Source organism: Melanaphis sacchari, unplaced genomic scaffold, assembly GCF_002803265.2.
Source record: "Melanaphis sacchari strain LSU unplaced genomic scaffold, SCAv2.0 Contig50_pilon_pilon, whole genome shotgun sequence".
NCBI lineage: Eukaryota > Metazoa > Arthropoda > Insecta > Hemiptera > Aphididae > Melanaphis > Melanaphis sacchari.
In genome coordinates this window covers 288424-315104 of record NW_020271344.1, presented here as the reverse complement: position 1 = coordinate 315104, position 26681 = coordinate 288424, and the positions used below count along the sequence as shown (strand labels likewise).

Here is a 26681-nt window from a genome sequence, read left to right as displayed (position 1 = left end):
TATGAATTTAAAGACTTAAAAAAAATGTAAAATATAGTAATAAATAGCTAGTTTATAGTAAACATAAATGGATTAGATTATTTCTATATTATTGTACCTAATATAAATACGTTTTTAATAAAATATAAAAATTATGTAAGTTATTGTTGGATTACAGTAGTCATGTTGGAGACCTTAAATATTATCTCCGTAGGTTAGTAAATTAAAAATCTAGTTTGTTATATCTATTTTTATACGTTGGTAGTTGATTAATTTTATTATTCTAAAAATGGCCATCTAAAATGTGTATCATGGATTTATGTATTTTTTATTTCCATAGTCATTATTACCATAAATGAAGACCATTCGATTCTCATTTCTATCATAACAGTCACGAGTATAATATATAAAAATAATAACAATTTATTTTAATCATTAAATAATTATTGAATATAATTGTATAGTAATATTACACATAGGGATTTAATTGTTAATAATTTATAAGCCAAATCTAGAGGCTATAATGATTCTTAAACTATTTTTGATGAATACTATTTATTTGATAAGGACGAGAATAAAAGTTTTTTTTTAACTTTCTGTGAAAACGAGTGTTTCACCTATGTTTTTATTACAAATATTGTTTATACCAGTAATAACTTAAAAATATACTTCACGGTATTTTCAGTTGTGATTTTAAAATTATAGAATTTAAAACTATTATCTTTCAGTTTTCACTGAAAATGTTTTAAGTATTTAATATTTATACTTTAGTTTTTATATATTGAATTTGACGTGGTATATTGGATTTTTTAATAAAAATGTTCAAATTTAAAAACCAAAATCACAAATATGTTATAGTTTGAGCATTAAATTTAACTAGTTTGAGGTGGTTAACCCTCCATATACACTTCAGATATAATAGTGTATGTATACCGTTATCGTTCCAGGTGTTTTGAGACTTGTTGTATATATATAGATAAAATATGTACAGTATAGATTTTATAATCGTTAAACTATGTGCTGAATATATTTGGGTTGGTAATTTGGTAATAATATAAATTTATAATAAATGTATTAATAATATAATATGTATATAAGATACGAGTATATTATTCGAAATCGACTTCCATCATTGAACTTGCACACTTACATTGGTATAAATTATTAAACGCCATCGTAATAATGTGAATAAATATTTTATTACACACCTATAAATAAAACATATTAATTCCGCCACACTAGGTTTTTTTTAATAAATAATTAAAATCCTATTCGATCGATACGTCCCGGCGGTGGTTCCTTGAAGTATTATATTTACGTGAAATCGACTTAATTATTTAATACCCGTCAACAGTAGTAATAATATATTGTAATAACTTATGGCGGTGCGACCAACATGTGTTACAATAAATGTTTGAAAAGAAAAAAATTTTACACAATCATATTGATTATCGTCGTCATCATTTAACCGGACGCATTTTAGCTGCGAGTGTGTCGGATTGACGGTTATCCCATATTATTATTTAATACAACAGTGAACGAAATATTAATGGTAATAATCGTATTATTATAATATAAGCTCTCTTTATTACGATAAATGTGACAGTCTCGGACACTCAGACTGATTAGTGTGATCCCGTGGATGAGAGTACCACGACGAGAAACCTAGTATGCGTAATAAGTTGTATCCACAAATGTATTATGTATATATTTCCAATCGTCATATTCAGTATTATACTATTGTGACTAGGTGCAGATAACGTAATTTTCGAACTTATACGCAAAACGCAAATTTAATAAAACTGAATAATAATTAAATATATTATAAAAGAATAGGTTAATTATTAACTATCCATATTTATAATATTAACATAAATTATTAACAGTAGGTACATCAATTGTATAGGTACCTACAAACATAAGCATAAAAACTAAGTATAGTTAATAAAATAAAATGTTGATCTTAATCATGAAAATGTATAAATAATTTACAAATTAACGGAAAAATTAATGTGGATCAATAACGGGCGTTATTTATTCCTATTTTAAATGAGAAAACTAAGAGATAACTAGTTAATCAAAAAACTTTCACAGTTATTAAATAAGTATTAGATGATCCACAAAGAATAAATACACGACGTTGTCCGTGACAAATTAAATACCTGTAATTTTACATCTTTTTATATTCCGTTAAATAATGTAAACTGCACAGGTTTTTAATACAGTTATTTGGGTTGTTTTAGTAAAATATAAAATCCTGGCCTATAATTATATCCTATTATAATAACTATTTTATTTTCTATAACCAACGCTACGATGTATAAATTAAATTGTTTCTTATGACTTATGAGTTAAATATTTATATGTTAAAAAGTAAAAAGTAAGTAACAAAAAGTAGTCTATGACATTTCGGATCTTTCTAAATCTGTTGACAAAGATTTCATGAAAATCGTTCAAAAATTATGGATTTACATTATGGTCATCCATTTTATGTTTTTAATTTTATATAGTGATTGTAGATATATTTATTATTTATGTATTAATTATAGTTAATACTATATAGCGTTGCCCGTGATAAATTAAATGTCAGTGGATCTATACTTGTGTCCCTGTTTAAACTTTAAACTCTTAATTAAATATAAACTATACATAATTTTAACATAATTATTTGGGTGGTTTTGACCAAATATATAAAACAAATTAAAATCATAATTATAATAGGATATATCCAATTATAATAACTATTTTATTTTTGTGACCAATGGCAATCTTAAAAAAACAACAAAAAATTGTTCGTTTTTTGTGAGCTAACAAATCCATGTATGTATTCTCCTTTAAAATGCAAAATTTAAAAAATTGACTGCGGTGGAATTGTTTGGTATAGAATTACTTATATATTAAATTTTAAAATCATGACTTAGCTGTGGATCACTTTTTTATACAAAAACATTGCCTTTTATTTATACATATATATAGATAATACAAGATAGATAGAAGGTATACACATTTTTTTTCCTAACATAATTGCATAAAATTTAATTTACTTATGTATCATTTATTTTTTTTCAACTTTTATTCGTTATTAATCAATAGAATATTTTTATTAAGTAATTCATTTTGTTGAAACGAAGCGAAATACTTTGTGATATGTCGAATCTAAGACTTATAAATTTATATTTACAACTATTTTTTGTGAGTATTATAATTTGATATGTAGGTTACAGTGTTACACGTGAGTTGTGTCTCAAAAATATAAATTGCGATAACTAGTAAGTAGTAGTAGGTACAAGAATTCTGATCCAAAGTTATTCAATTGACTATATACAATATTGCTGCCTGATTACTTACCGATAATTCTAAAATTTTTATATCCCAATACGTTAATCAATTATCGGCAATAGTCAAAATTACTTTCGTTACAATGTATCAACGAATATACTTTCAGAAGTGTATACATATTATCTAGATTAAATTTTTTTCTATTTACCTAAACATAAAAATACAATATTAAATAACATGATGTAGTATAAGCTCGACCAATAAAACTTTATTTTGTAAATATTGCTTTAAAAATCAATAACATTAAAAATGTGTATTCTGATTTCCAATAGTAGAACTGATATAAAAAGAAATGCGGGCAAAGCATATTATATTTAATTAAATAAAACAATAGAATGTACTAATTATTGTTATAATTTAAAATATTAGCAATAGTATTGAGATAGTAGATATCGTTGTGAAACAAAAAGTGTTGGAAAAACAATAATTTGAAATGTTAAGTACCTAATAGACAAACACAAACTATGATAAAGTTATAAAACCATCAAAATATATTCATGAAAACAATTGTCAAGTTGAGGTTTAAAAAACTTTAAATTGTATACAAATATACAATACCTAGTACAAATCACTTTCACTCAAAGGTAATATAATACATTTAATAATTTGATTTATTTATATGATACCTATACTTATTGGCTATATTGCACAATTACTTATTTCTATTAACAATTTTAAATTGGTAAATAAAATTATATTTATCATGTGACTCTCGGGAATTTGTTAATGTAATTGTTTTATTTCACCTGGCTGCAATCATAATTATTTGTATGCAGTCATAACTCATAATTTATGTTGTTGATAGGTATTTTATTAATTTTATTTGGTACAAAATAAAACAACATAAATAATTAACTATTAAAAAAAAGACTTTTTGTACGCTTAGATTATGTCAGGCTATGTATTTAATGAGATTATGATTATTCTGATTATAGTAATGTTCGAAGCCATATGCTAGCAAATTATGACAAACCTCATCATACCAAATTATTATTATAGTATTCTCGCAGGTAATCAATTAAAAATGAGATTTCATTTTATAATTGAATTTGTCGATATTGACTATTTTTCGATAAAAATTTAAGCAGACAAAATGTAAGGAAGTTATCGTAAAGAATATTGCATTGTTTTAAACAACATAATAATATGAACCATGTATAAACTCGATCCCTGAATTCCGCAAACATAATATAATCACCATGGTTGTCGACGGTTCTGTTATTCTCTTCAGTCACGACTCACGAGTAAAATGATTTTCGTTAACATTTATAATATTGTATAAAATACAGTGCAGATTGCAGTATAAAAACATCAAACAGATTGGTTTATATTTTATATATATATATGTATGTATACGACATACGAATTCATTTAGTATACACCTGTTCAACAGGGTGCAAGTCCGTAAATAACTAGCGGTGGTTAACGTCGCTTCAATAAATATTAATACAATAATTTAATAATAGTAATAATGCGCTCTGAGAGGAGTTCATCTGTTGCCAGTATTCTTCTACAGGGTGGCAGCGGATGTTTAAATTCACACGGTCGAAATAATACAAATTGTATATTACAATATTTATATTAATATTATAATACAATGATAATTGTCCAGACGACTTATACGCAAGCATTCTGCGCACCACGTATACTCAAACCCTGATATTCACAACGAAAAACGTATTGTACTGTTCCAAGAATAGTATTGTTATATCATAGTATACATAATATACTATTTAAACATGGGCGTCACTATAGGATTTTTAAATCATAAGGCTAAAATAACGCAATTATAAAAATTAATAAAAAAATATGTACATCATATATAAGTGGTAAATACATACTAAAGCAGTGTAATAAATCAAATAAAAACTATTTACATTCTCAGTAATTTTTCAAAATTGTCTTAAGATCATAAAGTAACTCCGTAAAAGTGATTAACTTATAATATAAAGACCCAAGCAGATTTTTTCTTTTTTATACAGATGTATACAAATGTGTATTAATATGTTTGATCATAGTATTTGAATAATTAAACTGTGTAGGTGATAATAAGCTATAATGAGTAGTTATAACGATGAGATGATTGATGAGGCAATTTTGGATAAAAAATAAAAATACAAAAAGACGAGCGTTTAAAAAGAACGTATGTATCCAATAAAATAATAATAGTTTTTTTATAAATCATAATTTATAAGTTATAAGTGTTATAACATTAATATATTATATATTCTTAATATGTTAACTGTTAAACTATTATCTTTGCACAATATACATAATTAATTTTCTATGCTCCACATACAATGTTGTTAATCATAATATTATTATATAGTTTTGTTATAAATAGTTTTGATGAAAATTATTGTTTTTTTTCCCAGAGGTCATGTTATTATAATCAGTAGTAACACAATTTATTATACGCGTGCATTTTCGTGTTTGATAAAACGCGTTCATACTACACAATTGTTGTTATCGTTTCAATAAAAATATCAGGTTTAAAATTTAAATATCATTTTTTTTTTTTAAACATTTTGAAACATGCGTTTAATTATGATAATAATTCTCATAAGATAAATAATATTGTTATATTATACTTTTCTTAAAATTGTTTTCTGTAAAATTGTGTGTATTTTTCTAAAGTTGATTTGTTTTATTATATTTTATTTTACATATTTGCTTTTATCTTAAAATCTTGTAGTATGTGGTATTAGACGTATTATGTTTTAAGAGTAGAGGAAATAAATTCATTTTTTTATTTAAGCCAAGTATTATTTAGTCTATCCATATAATGTTTATAATTTTTAATACTCCTAGCATAGAAGTGGTTGATACGATCGCATCAGCAAAATTTCGATTGTATAAATTCCTAGAGATTATTATACGGTCCGAAACATGTTTCGTTTCTGGCATTTTATATCAGTTTATTGATTTATTTTTTCGGGTTAATAAGGTTTTTTTTTACATGTCAAATTTTTAAAACTATGTACCTACACAATACCTATCATATTATATACGTGTATATACGATGACTGACTATGATGATGGTATACGATGTGTACTTTTATAATTCTTTAATTTTTCAGTTTTTATTATTCTCGATTCGAATATGTGCTTGTCTAGTCACGCGGAAGAATAACCGAGCGGAAGAGTGTAGTTGTAATAGTAACAGAAACAGAATTACTACACGTACAATATATACATATATAATATATAAGTATACAGTAGTGAAACAGCTAGCTATGCAGACATTTGCCAGATTTCCGGTTTCCTCTCGAGGAAAATAATAATAATAGTGAATAAAAAAAAATGAGCATTGAATACATTAAGTAGTTCACGGAGTTAGGACGGTTAAAGCAACGTATTGTGTGGTTACAGCAGTCGGTCGAAGTAAAGATAAATGACCTTTTTAAATTTTAGTTTTTAGTTTTCGAGTGTACTTGCAGCATTTTAAAAAAAAGATAAAGAAAAGAAATAATCTAAAACTTGTGCCGGTTTTTAACAATTATGTCAACAATGATGACGAGATGACGACGACGAAGAGGTCACTGATGAGTACGAGTACCTAATATAATATATAATAATGCACGGCGTTCTTTATGTATTTATAAATAGTGTAATAAGTATAGTATTTACCTATATTCAAAATATTTACTTGCGGTACAGCTATATCTATTTCTACTATATATATATATAATATATATGCTGTGATGAGTAATATCATGTTTACGTATAAATATGTAATGGAAGTGTAAAATTGCAATAGTTTCTAACTTAAAGATACTTGACATTACATATTAGTACGATTCAATTTTTGTTTGTTTTATTAACGCAGATAATTTTTTTTCTTTATCATAGTATTCCGTAAAGATTTACGATATTATAGTTTATTATATTATTTTTAGCGAGAAAAAAAACACTGCAACAATATTCCATCTTCTCGGTAGTTAAACGTGTTCTTATATTATTTATATATATAAATCAACACATAAAATATGCTGTGTTATAAACTTTAATTATGAATAAAATTCTACTCACCAAAACTAATAGCCACATTTACCAACTGCCGTTGTATGTATATTGTATACTATGTATATGATATACGTAATATATACTACCACTACACAAATATAGCGAATAGTTTTTGTCTTACCCTAGTTGCTTGCTATATATATTATTCTTTTTTTACCATTATTATTATTATTTTACAGTTCCGAAAAGAATTTCACTTCGAGGAATTTTAGGGATATTTCCATTCATCGCATTCATAAAACGGTCTTTTTTTCATTTCAAACATTTTATTATTATTATATATTTATTTATTATTATTATTTTATCATTTTTGGTGCTGTATGGTGGTAAACTCGAAACTGTAATGCACAAACGCACTTACCTGAAATATTATTCATTCCTCTTCTTTGCTTTTAGATCATCCAAAACAAATCAACGTAGGGACACATTCTGAGTTCAAACTGGTATCCGCATGATAGACGCTTGTAAAAAGTCAACACCAATAGTTAATGGAATTTTCCATCCAAAAAGTCAATATAATGTAATGGTACCCACGTTTTATCCTTAAAGATCTACTGTGTGAAAACGCTCATTCAAAGAATTTCGATTTAGAACGTACTTTTTATTTATCTATACATTTAATATACTTTTTATATTTATTTATCATTAATGTTTTTTTTTCTATCTTGTAGTTTTATAAAATGGTCTGAACCTTGAATAAAGGCAAGCGTACAAAAGAATCCTATTGGATTTGATTATTTTTTTATTTTTTATTTTTTTTACAAAAATGTACATTTTTGTATCTATTGAATTTAGGAAATTTTGATTTATAAACATTAAGAAAATTCAATGAATTTTTAAGTTTTTTCAAAATACAATGACATTTATATAATACAACCTCAAAACAGTTTAACATTAAAAATTATTTATAGGTATTTTATTTTTAACACTATATTTAATAATTCAAAAACTACTCATTTGAATTTAAATTTAAATATTAAATCAACTTTTTATGAAAGTCATCTGCTTAACATTTTGTAGAAAAGAAGCAATTATAATTTTAAAAAGAAATTGGTATTACCACTGGACATTCCTTAAATGATACAAAAAAATCTAAGGGTTTTGAAAAATAGTATCTACTTAAGTATTCTTAAACATTTCATAATTCATAATTTATAATTTAAATTAATTAACTATGAAAGGAAATAATGAGAGAAACATACTTGGTTTATAATACTCGTATGCTATTATAGTATATAATAGGTCCTGATCCAGAAATAATCATAAAAAATTATTCGTGAAATCCTGTCGAAGTATACAATTGTTTATGCTCGTGGGACTTAAAAAGTGGTTGTCCCTGGCCGTCTTCGCCGAGGAAAATAGATATACATCTATGTCCTCGTGATACACAAATACAAAGTACTTTATTTTAATATAATTATTACGACCATAAATAATAGCATAGAAGTTAAAATAGATTTAATGGACTAGGTGTTGGATTTATGTTGTTATATTATTTTATTGTTGTAATAACTGATTTGATTATCGCTCTTCCACACTTAGGAAAACTCATTATAGAATTACACGCACAATATGATTTTATATGACTATATAAGGTTTAAGTATACCTATGTATCAATATATCATAGCAGACTGTTTCATCACGGTATAGGCAGTACTGTTTATAATCTGTATTAAGTTTAATCGGGCTTGATTAAATTATAAGATGTTGATAGTTTTTTGTTAATGATCTCCTGATTTTTAGAATTCTCTTTTTCGTCTGTCATATTCCGTAAATTTTTATCAATCATTATTTTTCAATGTTTATATTAATTTAAGTTAAAAAAATATATATTAATTAATTAATTTCATGAACTCATATCTAAATTATAGAATAAAAATTAACTCAGTGATAAAGAAATTAATACGATTTTTTTCTTCTTTTGTTAAATTTTCAATTATATTCGTATTTTTAATTTCCATGAATGGTATTATTGTCACATCCATTTATGTCTAACTAATCAATTACGATAACAATTTTTCATTATTATACTAATTCTAGCATAAATTATAATCCACCATTATAAAGTTTAAATCGTTTTTTACTCAATAATATGTAAACTTTATTTGGTATTTGGTAAGGATCTAATAGATTTTCGTAGTTGGGAGAGGGAGCAAATTTAATTTACTATTGTCTTGTCACTTATTCGAATCCATCATCGGTATACACTATCTGGCCGAAAATTATATAAGCTAGTTATATTATTGACCATTAATATGTACGTGTTTTTTTTTTGATACTAAAATTATTTTCTTTGTTATCCATTGAGTTTGTTCATTGGGTAAGTAAGAATCCATAAAGGATAGCTGCACATTCTACCTACCCTCTCATCATAGTAGCTCAAATGATCATCATCGAGATTCAAGACTATTTAAGTGTTCGTAGTTATAATGTTTATTGTTTGTTCATGAAATTTAAGTTTTGAGTATAATGTCTTATTATATAGTTGGTACCTATTTGATAAGTTTAAGTGAATTCGTTCAGGCATTTATACTAAAACAAGAGTATAGTATATTAATAATTATCTACTTCATACTTGTGTGTACCTATTTAATAATTTAAAGCTTATTTTACTCAAATTTTTAAATATTTATTTTTTATTTTTTTTTTGATTCTGTATAATTTATTAAAATTATTAGAAATGTCTGCTTGTAAATATATTATATTATAAAGTTATAAATTTAATTAGGTACTAAATATTCATTCGAATTTCTTAGAGTAAATGTTTAAAATAATGTGCCGTATATTTGAATATAGATTATGTATATAGTTATTTAACTGTCAACGTTTAAAGTTTAAGTTGGAGGGTTGGGAAATGAAGCAAATACCGAAAAGCATAAATATAATATATGTTTTTTTTACACATAAATTATACCACCTTGTGTATAATGTTTAAAAAAATCTTTGATAAAAGAAAGAAAAGTAAAAGCGAATATGTCAAAGTGTTATAATATATATATGTATTTTTACTTATACAAAAAAATAAAATAAATAAAATATTTTCAAATTCAACTGAGTTTTAAAGATTTTTATTTCAGAAAATATATTTAATATATTATGTTTTATAACTAGATTTTTTTCACCGCGTGTTTAATGTATAAATGTATTATATACTTCGAGAAATTCGTTTTTGCCCGAATTCTTTGAAAAAAAATATATCAAAAAAATCAAACAGCTTTTTCTCGAAAACCGATTTTCTTAAATTTTATATATACAAATAATTTGGACCAAATACTCACGTATATTTACCAATATGCTTATATAAAGGTTCACCGATGAAATTTTATTCAATTCTTCTTGAACAGCATATATTGCTTGCACTCTATATATAAGCTGCAATCACTATTGAGGTAATTTTTGGTTCTTGTTTTTTGGTTGTTGTAGTTGTAAAATAATTTTCAATGCGCGCCTGACATTTATATATACAGTAAATTATTACAATATATATATGTATCACATAAAAACATTTTTTGTAGTTACGTTTCCCCAAAAAGTCAAGTCTGATATCAACCGTATACAGTAACTAATGTTTTGCCGACACTTTTATTTCATAATAAATAATAAAGTTGCGAAGAGTTATAAAGTTCCACGTTTGTTGTGCTACTACCACAATGGCCAATTTTTCCTAAACCGTATTATAATAATATAATATATAAATGGCATATAAAATATTATTGTTCAAACTTCATAGAAATAATAATAATACTTAATACTTACTGATAAATTGTATTATCGGAATTAATAATACTCAGCGACATATTACCATGTTTATCACTTATCACATTACGTACATATTTGTAACAAAATTTTTCTCACGCGCGCGACGACGTTATTATATTTTTAAGTTTTGATAACTTTTTACCTCCAGCCGTAGTCGATCATATCATTTCTATCTATATATTATAACTAACAAGATTTTATTGAACCAGTTATGAAAAAAAAAAATTCAATCTACTTGAATCAGTTATAGATTTGTTTAGAGCTAATTAATATCCCCCCCATGGCCTATTTTTCAATATTTATAATATATTTATGTATATCATAATATAACGTAATTAATTTTGCTCTAAATTTTTTATTCTAAAAATAATAAATATAAATAACTACTTGTATATGAATTTTAAATTACAAAGTATGAGAAGATTTTTTTACTAGTTCCGGTTCTAGTATCTGGTTGAGTTATCAAAAAGTTATTTTGACTTTTGAATACAATTGGAATGAATAGAAGATCCTGATGATTATGAAAAGTTTACTATCTTTCAACTGTTATAAATTATAATTTAAAGGAATTTTTTTAATTTTTTTGAAATTAACAACAGATGTGTAAGAATCAGAATTGAAGGTTTGCAATTTAACACTTTTGATCGTACTTTTGCTTGCCAAATTGATAGAGTGATTTCTTTTAATTTAAGGCAAAAAGTGTTTAAATTAAGCTGAGTTTGAATAAATATTGAAGGAGGAGATAAATTTTATTTGTGTTATTTTCAGCAAGGCTTTCGAAGATCTGATCGTTGGTGCTATCCTTGGATTCTTTTAGAGGGGGGAGAGGTCGGTACATAACTATTTTTGAAGATAAATATGTTTGAAGTTTAAACACAATTTTCTAGACAGAGAAGAACTTTTAAGCGGTGATCTAATTCATTTGTGTGAATCTATTTTTTGGCCAGGTATTATTGGTGTTGGTTAACTCATTAGGTGGCTTGCCGCCAAACTGAGGTATTTTAGATTAGATGAGAACTAACGGCGATACTGCTTTATTATTAGTTTTTGTATCTGTGTTTGATTTAAATGTTGAATTGATTACAAAAGAAGATAGATGAGCAACTAGGTGGCCTAATTGCGATAATGATCGCGAACGGTCGACAATCATTTAATTAGGAAGTGCAGTGTTGTATGCTTATTAATTCACGTGATTGCGGTAGAGAAGTAATGATTGTCGTAATATCTGTTATGAAGTAGACTGGTATTTATGCTAGCAAAACTAAAAATGCCAGCGATAAATTAACATACGCGTTGCTCGGACGAGAGTCAAATACGAACTGATACTTAATATTCAATAATCGGTTATGAATGAAAATATAAAGATATTTTATGGTTTATAGTGCATATACATTAAACGATACTTTTACAAAATTATATTTTGCGTATTTTCACATAATTAATAGTTTCAGCATACTATAAAATATTATATAATTTATACTAGAGAGATTGACAAATAATTTTGATTTTATATGTTGTGGATAGTGGGTACACATATACTGTATAAAATAATAACTACTTAACTAAATTTTAACTATAATCTCGTATATAGTTGTGACACATATTTATGGAAAATTTAAATAACCGATTATTATATTATTGTCTATTGATAGTCATTTTAGTGATTATATTTCCACTTTATGTTGGTTAAAAGGTAGTATACCTACATTATAAATTAACAATGGGGCTTATAATTTGTTTTCAATTTAAAAATTAAATTTTAAAGTTTCAGATCAAAATACTCCAACGTGATGTTAGAAATTGTGAAATCGAAATAAATTTACAACACACGTCTGCTATTGATGTGATCAATTGCATTGATCGTCTGTATTATTTTCAAGAATAACTGCAGAAATTGTAAGAACCTCTTTATATTTAGGATTTATTGTGTTAATGTATCATTTGATTAAGCTCTTTTTCGTTTTTTCCATTATATTTTTTTGCTTTACCTAATTATTTTGAAATTTTTTACCCTTACTTCCAACCTTTCAAAATACCAAATATATCTATATTTATTTATTTTTATTTATCTTTGTTTCCAGAAATCAACCCCAAAGTTGAAAATCTATGCACTTTTCTGCTATAAAAAGTGTATTCAGATAAAAACAAATAAAACACACATTATAGTAAAATCAATACATTCATTGCTTTGCTCAAATATGAAAATAAGCGAATAAAATATAAATTAATTTGTGATAGGGAATGATTGTTATTTGTAACAGAATTGTTTTCATCGTGAATGGGATAAAATTATTGGAAAATAATAAAGCTAGAGCTTTTAGACTTTTCAAACGGTACGTAATAATTTATTTTCGATTTAAGTTTGGTGGACGTTGTTCAAAAATTTATTATATTATTATGGTCTGGGAGTCGTTCGTGATTTTCCAAGCATGCGTTTTTGTATAAGTATAAAAGCCGAAAAGAAACGAAAAGTTTTGTGCCGCTGAAATGTATACCTTATATATGCGAGAAAGGCTTACGAAAACGACAACGACTCACTGTTATATTATACGCCGTTTCACATTATTATATATACAGGACTTTGGCGGCGGAACTCTCGGGCACAGGCCGACGATAAATTTACCGACGTTCATCCGCGGTCGCCGGTCGCGCGCGTTTCTCGCGTCTATTATATTGTACGCCACTAGCTCGGTACCATCGTATATATCGTAGCCCATTATATCCCGAAGGATTTCCCAAAAACAGCAGCCTAAGGTTATATATGTATATAGGTACCTATACGGTTTTCCATCGCGTCTTTAGAGCAATCGTGGTCTACTCCTGCTCGTGCTTTTATTTATTCGCCATGAACCTAATATTATACATATAAGTGTACGTGTGTGTATACAGAGTGTGTCTATAGACGCTATTTTTGAGGAAAATTTATGTAAACTGTAGTTTTTTTCCACGTGATCCGAAACTTACAAATAGACCGGTTTCAAGACTTGTTTTATATATCTATATTTTACCATAAAGTAAAAATGTAAAAGCCAAATTATTTATTACCGTTAAATATTCATGTTAAGATATGAATTTTCTACATTAGCTATAAACAATCCGTTGTAAAGTTATGACTTTGTATAGGTAAAACACACCAAAGCTACGTATATAATTATTCACGCTGTACATTATACCGTCGGCATACATATAATAACTGGCTGAAAAAATAGAAAATTCATGAATCGGTAAATTATTAACGAAATTAAAAATACAGCTTTAAATGTTTTCTTTTAGTAAAATCCTGATTACGAATTGGCTGTCTTAAAATAATTAAATAACGAAAAAAAATTAATGTTGCCTCGAGTTAGAGAAATTATGAAAAATGGTGGATGTCTAACACTGTGAGTGATAATTATTGAATAAAAAAAACAAAGCAATTAAGCTATATTTACGAGAAAACAAACACTCACGGTGAGAAACACACTGTGCTTTGTATATAAAATAAGCATATTTACGCATTAGCAACGTATATATATATATATATATATATTTATCACAATAAGACACTAGCGGCCAGCACTATGTATATGCGCACACGACGGGTGGGTATGAGCTGCATTGCAAGACGAATATCCCTTTATCGTTCGAAAAGTTAAGAATGGGTATGGTGGGTAGCAGGTGCGTATACGTATATGTTTGTAAATGTCTGTAGGTGGAGGAGCTATATAAGTTCTATAAGTACGTATCTATATATATATATATATATCGACCGCGCCCCCGCAACTATTCGTTCGCCATTCACGTCATCCCTTTCTCGACGAAGTTAAGGGTGGCCGCAGTGTCGTTATCTAAATCACCGGGGGTCGTTATTAATTGGTGGTGGCGGCGAGACGTAGTAGTAGTCGTATATAGCAGCCGTCGTATATCAGAATATATTTAGCCAGTCTTTTTAACTAAGTATTAATTTTCTTCTCATCGGTCGGGCACTGCGTAAACATTATTCATCCCCTCTCATCGCTCACGATCAGCGGTATATGTAACCATGATAGTTGCGCTAAAATCATAGTAATAACAAAAATAATATTATAATTTAATGACGACAACGACGTTGTAATACGATAACTGACGCGGTTAAGTCATTATTATAACGGTGCAGCGCGTCGTCACATTCGGTCGTGCGGTAGTACACGATCTTAGCGTAATTATTATTATTATCATCATCATTATATAACTATATTCGCTGTCGTCGTCATGAAGCGGCGGACCGCGGTCGTCTCGGTCATCACATTTGCTGCGGCCCTCGGCTGGCGGACCGCCGTGGCCGAGGCCTGGAACACCGACAGACTGTACGGCACGCCGATGAGGGCCCGGCTGACCGACGTAGCGGTGTGGCGGAACCGCGCGTATGCTTGCTGGCCCAGGACTGACGCTTCTCAACCGGTCACGTTGCTAGAACTGCCGTGGCCCGAGACCGCCGACGACCAAGTGTCGTCGTGGACGCCTCGCCGGCCGTTTCACGCGGACCAACAAGTGAGTGCTCCTATACGACTATATTAAGTGCAATAATACTACCGTCGTAGGTGATTACTATTATATTATTAGCCTAATAATATGTTACACGGTTTCGAATTCGATCAGTGGCGTACTGATGCCGCCGAAGTTGACGCGACGCCACTGCGAATACGACTGTTCGCATTATATCTGTAATATATATATATATCGTTATACGTAGCAGATACAATGTTAATATTTGGATAATGTAACTTTGGCTAATGCGTTCTGGACGTAAGATATCAAAAACAATTATAATCGCGATGATTGACATAGTTATTTTATTTTTTATGATATACGCGTCATGACATAGCTAAAAGTTATTTTCAGAATATCATGCCAATAATTAACCGTGTCATTAGGTTTTTTATTTTTTTTTTTGGAAATCGGAAGCAGAATGTATTATATTAAAAACATTTTTGCATCATAAATATCGAATAAACACTTAATATATCACTGTGGTTATGAAATTAAAGTATTGGTTTAAAATCGTTAAAAGTTTAGAGGAGTGGATTAAAATATTAAAATAATAAGTGGCCAATAGTGGGGTACTTTTTTATACTTGTTTGCATAAACCTTAAATATTTGATGTGACAAAATATAAATATAAATAATTTTTTGGTGTATTTTGATTCTGATTGTGTAATTGAATGTTGTATAAATATTGTTGTACTAAATAGTAGTTTGAAAACATTTTTATAAAAAATACAAAATTCAAAATCCTACTTGTGTGTACTTAAATGTGGATCACTCAGTAAACATCCAATTTTTCTCGTTCGATTATCTCTACATAATAAAAAATATATTATATTATGTCGATGAGATAGGTACATAACATAACAGAAGGAATAACGGGTCATGTCCATTTTTTCATTCCTTCCCATATCTCGTATACATAATACATATATATAATATATATTTATACATGAGCTGCATTGCCTGTATTATATGGTGTGTAAATCCGTCGGCGCGCGTGTACTTGTTATAGGTCAAATATAATATGTAACGTTCAATATTGGCATACCTATGTATATATACATTACCCGTTCCGGCTGCATGTCGTGAACTTTGATCCGATAGTCTTTTCTCATTCCGTCCAGTTAATAATTGACCTTATTTTATATCTTTCTCTTTGAGCTCGTTTCTCTGTCTACGCGGTTAATCGGTATAATATTAAAATAAATATACGCGTGTAAAGAGTATAGTGCGGGTATACGCGTACAATCGTATTGTATACACATGCAAAAAAAAAATACGATGACATACGATATGCCACTGTAGTAGTATTTAATACATAGTTCGATCGCGTAAACAACAACAATATGGTTGTATTCAACGTGACTCTCGTTCTTCGTGTCGTTGTTGTTATTATTATTATTATTATTATTATTATTATTGTCCATCCAGCTGGAGACTACGACGTACGGGGTCGTGGTCGTTTTCACAGTCATTTATTTTTAAATAAAAACTCGATTTCTATAAAAATCATCACTGGTATACAGATATAAATGTATAGTATGTTATACTGCTTGCTCTGTTATATTTTAATTTTTCTCTCTTAAAAAACTTGCACAGAACGGCATAAGCCAGTCGCATTATATTTTATTATATACTGTGAGTAATTCTTTTGTTTTTTTTTTTCATTCCGCTCCAAATTATTTCACCAAACTCGGCTAAACTTTAACTCAAAAATGAAAAAAACAACAATATATTTTCGCTTATTAGCGTCTTCTCGCGACTAAAGGAGATAAAAACTCATTAAAAAGTTTTGAATTAGTTCGAACGATTTTCTCGATTGCATATAATATTGTTATTTTTTTCATTGCCATTATATACTAGTTGTCGTTTGTTTTTAAACATCGCGCGATAAGTTTGGCACTTGAAGTAGAAGTGTTCATACCGTTATAATAATAATAATAATATGAGCTTAGCATGCAGGTAATATACTTGGCTACGTATATACGTATAATATATAAGAACGATGCACGGCCGTAATAAATTCGTGAAAAATAACCACTATGAATAGTGAAATGTTCGTGTTGTGCGTACATGGACAAGATAAACAAAAATATTCATGGTAATGAATTATTTCGGTTATTATTTATTATTAGTTCAGTAGTTTCTGTCATATTAATTTGTTTTATTCTGAAAGCGCTGCACTAGTAATTTATTCATATTAATTATTTAATCGAGTAAATTATAAATAAATAAATATTCATAATATTATGTTAATTTTTTTATAATTACTATTTGGTTTTAATTTATAATTATAGTTGTTATTATTTATCGATTGTCAGTTAACTCAAAAGTGGTAGTCACGAAATAAATATACATTAAAAACACCACCAATATATTACACCATTTATACTTGTGTACACATTAAATTAGAAATGCACAAATACAGCTTCTGGAATAAGTCCGTAGACCACGAATACAATATTATTGATGTTCCGGTTAGGTTGTTTGTTCCGAATGCGTCGGATGCACATACTGTAGCGTTAAAACGGTATCTGTTGACAAGGTAACCCAGTAAGGCCTGACTATGATAAGTTATTGTGGTTTATAATTTTAAGCTTTTAACGTAGATCAAATTTGATTATAGAATTTTGCTTTATTGTACTTGATGTTCACTGCAATTGTTTAGCTGATTTGAGTATAAACTAAAGATTATAACACAAAATAATTATACAAAATCTCTTAAAGTCGGTTTGAAATTTAAATAAAAAGATTATAAACGGTTAACTTTAAATTTTTTTATTTTTATGTATTTAATCCATTAAAATTCAACTACGTTTAGAAAATTTCAATATTTTTTGTGAAAATATAATACACCACTAATAAATGCTATCATTACTCGTGAAATATAATTTCCAGAAAGATTTCAGAACATTTTTTATCATGACGAGGTTCCGGTTTGTGTTTTGTGTGAGGTTTTGAGCGAGGCACAAAAGAAGGTTAAGAATGGTGGTCTTATAACGGACAATTTCTTCGTGAGGTTGAAAGTCCAGTATGTGAAGATGGCCCTTAAATTTAGAATCTATGTAGTCCCATAGTTCGATATATTGATTTATTACGTATAGTACTATTTAATTACAGTAGACTTGTAGATGGAGACTGAGACCACAATGCTGATGGCAGTGTTGAAAACGTTTAACTATTTCCTAGTTTCCTACCCATATTGAAAATGTCATATTAAAATGATGTTAAAATTTTATAAATGTGATTCAATGAAATAAGTACTTATCTACTACCTTGTACTTACTATATTATATAATAATAACGATAAGACAAATTGCAATGAGCCAAAAATGTTAGAATATATTATATATTATACATGTATACTCCTATATTAATAATAAATATATTATAATGCTTTGAAATGTATTTATGCACAACCATTATCTAAATTGGTACGCATATAACGGCGAAAAAAAAACCGTAATAATTTACATAAAACAAATTTGTATTCTCCAACGGCGATCTTATGTACATGTATATACTGCCTTGGTTGGTGATGCGACACGCGCGTTTTATGTATTTAAACTTAAGTATCAAAAGTCTCACTTTGGACACTAATGTTTATATATAATACACATTTAAAGGCATGTATCATGACGTATAAATATACACGAACGGACAAGCACCAAGTCGCACCGTATTACGCGCGCGTAAAGTCTATTAACGTAATAAAATCGCGATGTCGTTAACTATATATACATATTATACAGTGCAGTTGTGACTCACGTGTAAGTGTATTTCAACGATGTGCATAGCACTTACATCTATGGCCATACATGTATATATATATATATATATATATATATAAATTCAAAAGTCGTCAAAGTAATTTCTCAGTCTGCACGCGTACCTATATTGTTCAAGGGAAACAATGTAATTTTAAACTGATACTATACAGGTGTATAATATGTATATGTAGTGGTACGGAGTTGTAAACTCAAAGTAAAAGGTACTGTAGCTGCTGCTGTACTCCTTCGTCCGACTTTATCACATAATATACTTATATATTATATAGACTATAGCCCATAGGTATATTATATTACTTAGACCCAATGATCTTACGAATTTTTCGTTAGTGAACTAAAGTAATAAAAGTAATATATTAATATAACTTTTTCATGTATAGATCACACGCATACACACACTCACACACACACATACACACACACATGTACACGTACATACACTTACACTTACACGACCAATCGCAAATATACTGGGTCTAAAATAAATAATTATTATTTTCGGCATGTCCATCGTCTAAACTCTAAATCGATTTATTTTTGTTGCCAAATGCCTACTCACATTTATGATATATAGGTAAGTAGGAAACGGATTTTAATTTAAATAAATAACGTTATTTAGTTTTAACAAATGAAAGTTTTCGAAAGATTTATACGTTTTATCATAATTTGAATTTATTAATACTAATTTTATTTTAAATATTTTTAAATATTATGTACAAATAAATACACATCATGTTATGTACGTATTATTGTAAAATGTTTGTGTTTATTTTAGTATTTTATGATGTACGACATGATAAGATAAGGTGTACCTATTGATATCAAACGATAACAATTAACGATATCTTATCTAGGTACATATTTTAGTGCCTACTTAGTAGTCAGTAGTACGAGATATACGATATACCTACATGTTCACTTTTAGATCATATTATTTCCGTTGGTGTAAATTATATGCGTTAGCATATTTAATATTATTATATTTTTAATAATTTTATCATGACTTAGTCACTCGCACAAAAACATCAAAAGTTCGCCTTTATTTGAAAAAATTTTCAAATGAAACTTTTAGTAGTGATGAACAAGTTATATATTGTCAATTCTGTGAAAAATCAGTATCTATTGACCAACGAGGTCAAGTTATTCAGCACATCAATACCAGAAGATGACATTAAGAGAACAGAGATAGAAAACTTAAATTTCAATAAAATGTTATTTCTCCTACATTTGCATCTATTAAAGTAAGACTATTTTTAATGATAATTTCGTGTCGTGTTCTTGTACACTCAGATATCCCTATTTTTAAATTGAAAAATTCTGCATTTAAAGATTTTTTTTAAATATAGTGGTCATAAAATTAAAAACAAGGGCATACTTTGAAAAAATAATGTTTATGGGGCTTAATATTAATAAACTATTTAAAAAAATTAAAAAATTATTGGAAATGTATGTATTTGGGTTGGAATAAATTAAATCATAGACCCCAATGAACGGGCGGTCGATACATTGCCACTATAGGAAAATTAAGCACTGATCAACTAAACCATTTTTGTTATGTTGCGACTTGTGAAGAGTTAGAAAAATGCAACCATACAATTTTATGTCATTTATTTGATAATACAATGAGTTTTTTGTGGCTTAATGATATAATACACAATAATATTATTTTACTTTTAACGGACACCGCACCATATATGTATAAAGCGAGAAAAGTGTTACACATTTTATTAATTTATTCAATTCAAACATTTAAGTAATAAATAAATATATAATTGAATACATTTTATGCTAAATTAAAATAATTCTTTTTATGTGAGCATTCCTAACAATGAACTGAGTATGATTCTAGATATCCTCTAACCCTATCAACAAAATCACGATTATAAAAGACAGATCGCTGAAATGATCCAGAATTATTGTCGACATCAGAATGATTTTAAACAAACTTAAATATTTAAATAAAAACGATTTAGTTTAGGTTTAGCGTTTACAAGTATATACATGTAAATAAAAGTTATATTTTAAACACTAAAATAGTGAAACTTTTTGATGGAAGGTGGGAGGTTGGGGTAGGTTAAATCAAACTGTTTTTGGATTATTTTTTCGAATTCTATAGATCTAATTAAAATATAATACAATCAACAATTCCAGTAGTCAGTAGTATCGTCAGTTTTTTGTTCTTGTTGTAATATATTGTAAATATAAAATATGCTGTTTGAATTATTATAATAATTAGTGCTATACCATAAAGTAGTCATATAATAAGTCAAGAACTGCAAATATTGGAACTACCTGCAGTTATCATGAGTCTTTGATCGCAGATTTATTATTATGGTTGTGCAGTAACCCTTCTCATATAAATGCGTTCCCGTGAAACGTTTCGCTTAACTGCGCCTATAGGTATTGCCATAACCCTCTCCAATTCATTGTACGCGATAAGTTGATAATTAAGTCCATAAAATATACCTCTTTACTCTATAGTATATAATTATTTATTATATTACTTATACATGCGTTTTTGTCCGTTGACTTTACTTATCTGTGTATTATATATATATATATATCTTGCACACACACACACATACACACCAACATATACATGTTTGTCATTATATATCGATGGTCACGCGGAACCAGAGTTAGATATAATTTAATACAACGTATATGTATAAAGTAAGTGGCCACTGCCTGTAATATTATATAATGGGGTATTGGGGTTACACCCCGTCGTGTACGAGGAAAGAATAAAAAAAAGAAACGCAGTTTTTGGGACCCATATTTTTATAATCGTCCGTGACGTACACGACATTTTAATATTTATATACATGTTATATAACTATATAAGGATGCATAAAGGTACAAAACGGTCGGTCGGGCGGTCTTTGTGCCGAAAGAAGACTGCTACACGCGTATTATTATTTAGGACGTGCGGGGAGAGTTGTGCGCGCCAAAAACGATTATTATTACATCGGCGTAATAAAGATGATGATGTTATTATTATTACGCCACCCACTGCCGTCGCCATGAGCGAATAACTAAACTGCGAGAGATACGCCACTGTCACCCCCCCTCTTTCTCTCACTGCTATAAATATATATTATGTGAATGTAATATTACGTGTATCGATTTTGCTGTATTCGCAGTATTATTTTTTTTGTGTTTTTCTCGTTAATTTTTTCTACAGCGAAGGATGACACGCGCCGTTATAACATATTTTCGAGTTTATTATACTGTACTATCATTATTTTTTACTCGAATTTATTGTGTATACGATCATTTTTCCGCTATAACGGATACTAAACACACGTGTGTGTGTTTAAGATTTTGAAAAATATATCAACGAGGAAGCTCTCACTTAAATTTATATCTTTATCTATAGGATATAGCGGATATTGAGCTCGCATAATCTCAATTCTTAGGAATTGATATGTGGATAATTATTATTTTTAGGGAATTCACAATCTAATATTAAAGGAGAGCAGCACGACAATTTTATGTAAAATCATTTTTATTTTTGTGTCATTTTTAGTGAGTTTGGTCAAATCAAAAGTGGTCATTAAATATTTCTTAAAAACAGTTGTCAGGTGCTTACTCTTATATCACATTTATTATACACTTATATGTATAAACGTATATAATAATACGCCTATATGTATTTATTCCCCGATTTTATTCTGTTTTCATTAGAGTTGTTTCAAAAACAGAAAATTTTGTAAAATTATCGTTTACCCTTATAGTGGTTTCATAAGTACATATTCTGTGTTTAATTATAACTTTGAAATGTGTACTATGTGAACATTTTTGAACTTGTTTACTGCTCTAAAATATTTAATCAAAAAAAAATGGGTGAAAATAAATATGCCGCGAGATCTGCAACAAGAGATTCGTTTAAAACAACTCCAGATGTTGTGATGTTTTCCGGACTTATGTTGGATATTGAAAAATTACCAGAATAGGCACGATAATACATGTGTGTATAGATAACACTAATTTCAGAAGAAAATAATATGCCTAGCCTATGCAATCACAATCATAGGTATATTGTAATAATATATTAACGTCTTTCTAAAACGTTGCTTAGAAAATAAAAATAGAAAAAACAACCCAAACAGAAAGCGGGGATCAGCACACCAAATCTACCATAGTACTCTTACGTATTTCTGTATATTTATACACATTAGCTGTACAATTTACGTACGTGTTGGATATCGCATTAATGGCACATCTATATGTGTAGGTACATACCTATGTCATAGCATATAATACGGTATGCATATCACACCAATGATGAATACGTGCAGCGTGTATAAAACGCAGAAAAATTGTGAAAATAAAAAAAAACATATATCATCCAAGCAATTGATCCATCAAAAATACCAACGAAAACGCCGTTTATGGTTTATACTATATTTGAAAGCATAGAGATGATTGTTCAGTAACTTTGATAATTAATATGCAGATGGATTATTGTGGGTTGAATGTCATTCAAATTTTATTTTCGATAGATCATACCACAAAAGTAAGTGTAATTCCATAAATACACATATAAGTATATATATATATATATATATATATATATATACAAAATACAAATATTATAAATTATGTGCTATAATATTAATTTTATTTTTGGTATCTATTCACATTTTACGGCATCTAATTCTATTAGACATAACATTAATTTTGGATAAAAATTACGTTACTTTTAGAAAATTATTTACAATGAGAAAAAAATTTAATTATTATACATGTATTAGTATTGTAAAATCTATATTCTATATATATTATATTCTTTTCGAGTCAAGGAATCTCACCGGAAAGGGTAATTTTAATATTTCACGTCTATAAGAATATAATAGTAGTTATGATTATAAATATTATTTTGTATGATACTCCTATATGAAAATTTAAGCTTTCTATATAGTATATATTATACCTATATCTATTTATTGTAAACAAATTCTAAACCATCAATTTCTTCCGATTTGCATTCTGATCGTGTGCCACGGTACGACGACGTATTTATTTATTCATGTTTGATGCTAAGTATATTATTATTATTATGATTATCATCGTTATCGTGTTTACACAATTGAAACTATATTAAAGGAAAAAAAGTATCAGGAAATAAAATATTTAGAAAAAAAAGTTTTGATGATAAATTGTCTTAAACCTTAAAATTTGGAACAATTAAAAAAAAATAAATAAGATATGAGTACATTAATGTAAATACCCACTTTGTATAGTATACAAGTTTAGTATAAAAAATGGTTAGTAAAATAATTAAAGATTTATTATTGTAATAATTAAATGCCTAAAATTACTTAAAGCACTTCAGCGAGTGTGAAAAATGGTGAAATGAAAGGTTATAAGTTTATAATATTTTATCAATACGTATGTATATTATATTATACACTTATTTTTAATATTTTCTTATTATTTGTTATTCTTTGTGCGGCCGTGGTAGTATCCAATGTAAATAGTTGATTACAGTAGTTATATCGCGATAACTGTTGTTGAATATGACGAAATAATGTTCACAAAAAAAAATTTTACTTGAATTGTTATATTGTAATAGATTATAGTCATTTTTAATATAGTTATAAAATTTAATCTTTTAAATAATGTAATAATAATATTCTTGTGAAACAACGAAATAATTTCATGACCCATAGGAAAAATAATCTATGGAATATTCAAATCGTAGATTCTATGCAAAATTAAAAATGCTTTCCTGAGAATTTTTTTCTCCAGTATTGGTAATTATGATTAATATTATAATATATGTATTACATTTACTTAGTGGTTTTAAAAGTTAGTTTTTAGTGTGTTACTATTGAAATTAATTCATCGTCAATTATTGATCTATTGGAATTTTAATGTTTCATGGGTGGATTATTATTATCAATAATTATAGCTAAAAAGCTGCGGGCTATATTAGATACCTACATAATATGTATTGTACAGACTATAGGACGATTCTTTTAATGTATTACTAATTCACGTTTTATCTGTTATTACTTATAAATTTCGTGTTTTACAAATCTTTTTTTTCTATAACAAGTTTCTGTTACACGTTTTCATTCGTTTGTAAACTCATAAAATAAAATAAAAATAAAGCCATAATATACAATACATAGGTTGATGACTGAAGTATTGAAGTGGCAGGATATGGTTGCCTGTCAACTTTATTTCTCCATCACTTAAACTCAACTTCCCCGAACTGTACAAACAATTTCAAGTGTAGTTCTTGCAAAATATTCTTTTCAGGTAGGTTATTCGATAATAATAAATAATAATAAATATCCATGGCAAAAATAAACAATGTTATGGATTCAAAAATAATCATTCAATTTCAAAATATTTACATATTTTAAAAATTGGTTATTTTTTTTACTGAAAATATTTTTTTTCATTTAAAAATAATTATCTTTTATATGGTGCTTTGTAAAATTATATACATAGTTGTGTATATGACTGCATGATACGTTTTACATTATAGACCAATATTGTATATTTTACCGTCATTTCGTCGCGTCGACGGCCATTGAGGTACATAATATTATGATATATTATTATTATTACATTGTTTTTAGTTGCACTATACTTATGTATAGCAAGATAAATGATTTTAAAATTATTACACGACAATCTCAACCAAAAAATTATTAAACCATTGTAAGAATGATAATGATGAACAAAAAACTTTCGATAAAAGATTCTTATTTTTATATATTATTATCATTGTTGCTTTCATTCGCAAATATTGGTGAATATCGTTTTAATAATTCTGTGATGATTTTTATTTATTATTAATGTAGGTACTACTAAATCACAAATCGTGGTCTTCAATTTTAAATATGCGCGTGCGCTTAGCAAACGCAAAAAAATGTTTACTATGCTGTCTGTACTTATAGCGTATAGTTTCCGCGATGTATGAAAAGTTATTAAACAATAATTAATCATTCTAGTGTGCTGCAGTGTTTGCACAGCGCCGCGTTCCTTTTAAAAAACGCGTAAACCTATACATGTTATAATGTTTTATTATGTATACAGACATTATATTATAATGTATATAATAGGTAGGTAAGATATTTCGCGAGCAATATTTTACTACACGGATAAATGATTACGATGCCAGTATACGCTTCTAGAAGTGAAAAACCTACTCGAAATATGTATATACTTGTAAAATATGTAGGTTGATACTTGTTCTGTCTTAAAGTTTGATTTTTTCTTCTCTTCGTTACATACTTGTATTGTATTCAACATTATTCATGTGT

General features: G+C 27.6%; 1 protein-coding gene across 2 annotated transcripts in view; it reads left to right on the top strand.

The window, feature by feature from the left end:
- LOC112599339 overlaps positions 1 to 26681 on the top strand; it is a 47940-nt gene that overhangs the window by 4075 nt on the left and 17184 nt on the right. The window contains exon 1 of one of the 2 annotated variants that reach the window (XM_025346205.1): positions 15276 to 15613. The exons of the other annotated variant lie outside the window; for it this stretch is intronic. Within the exon in view, the coding sequence (XP_025201990.1) occupies positions 15335 to 15613 (279 nt within the window). The 5' untranslated portion in view covers positions 15276 to 15334. Of the gene's footprint in view, positions 1 to 15275; positions 15614 to 26681 lie in introns of those variants that run through there. 2 annotated transcript variants of the gene reach the window in all.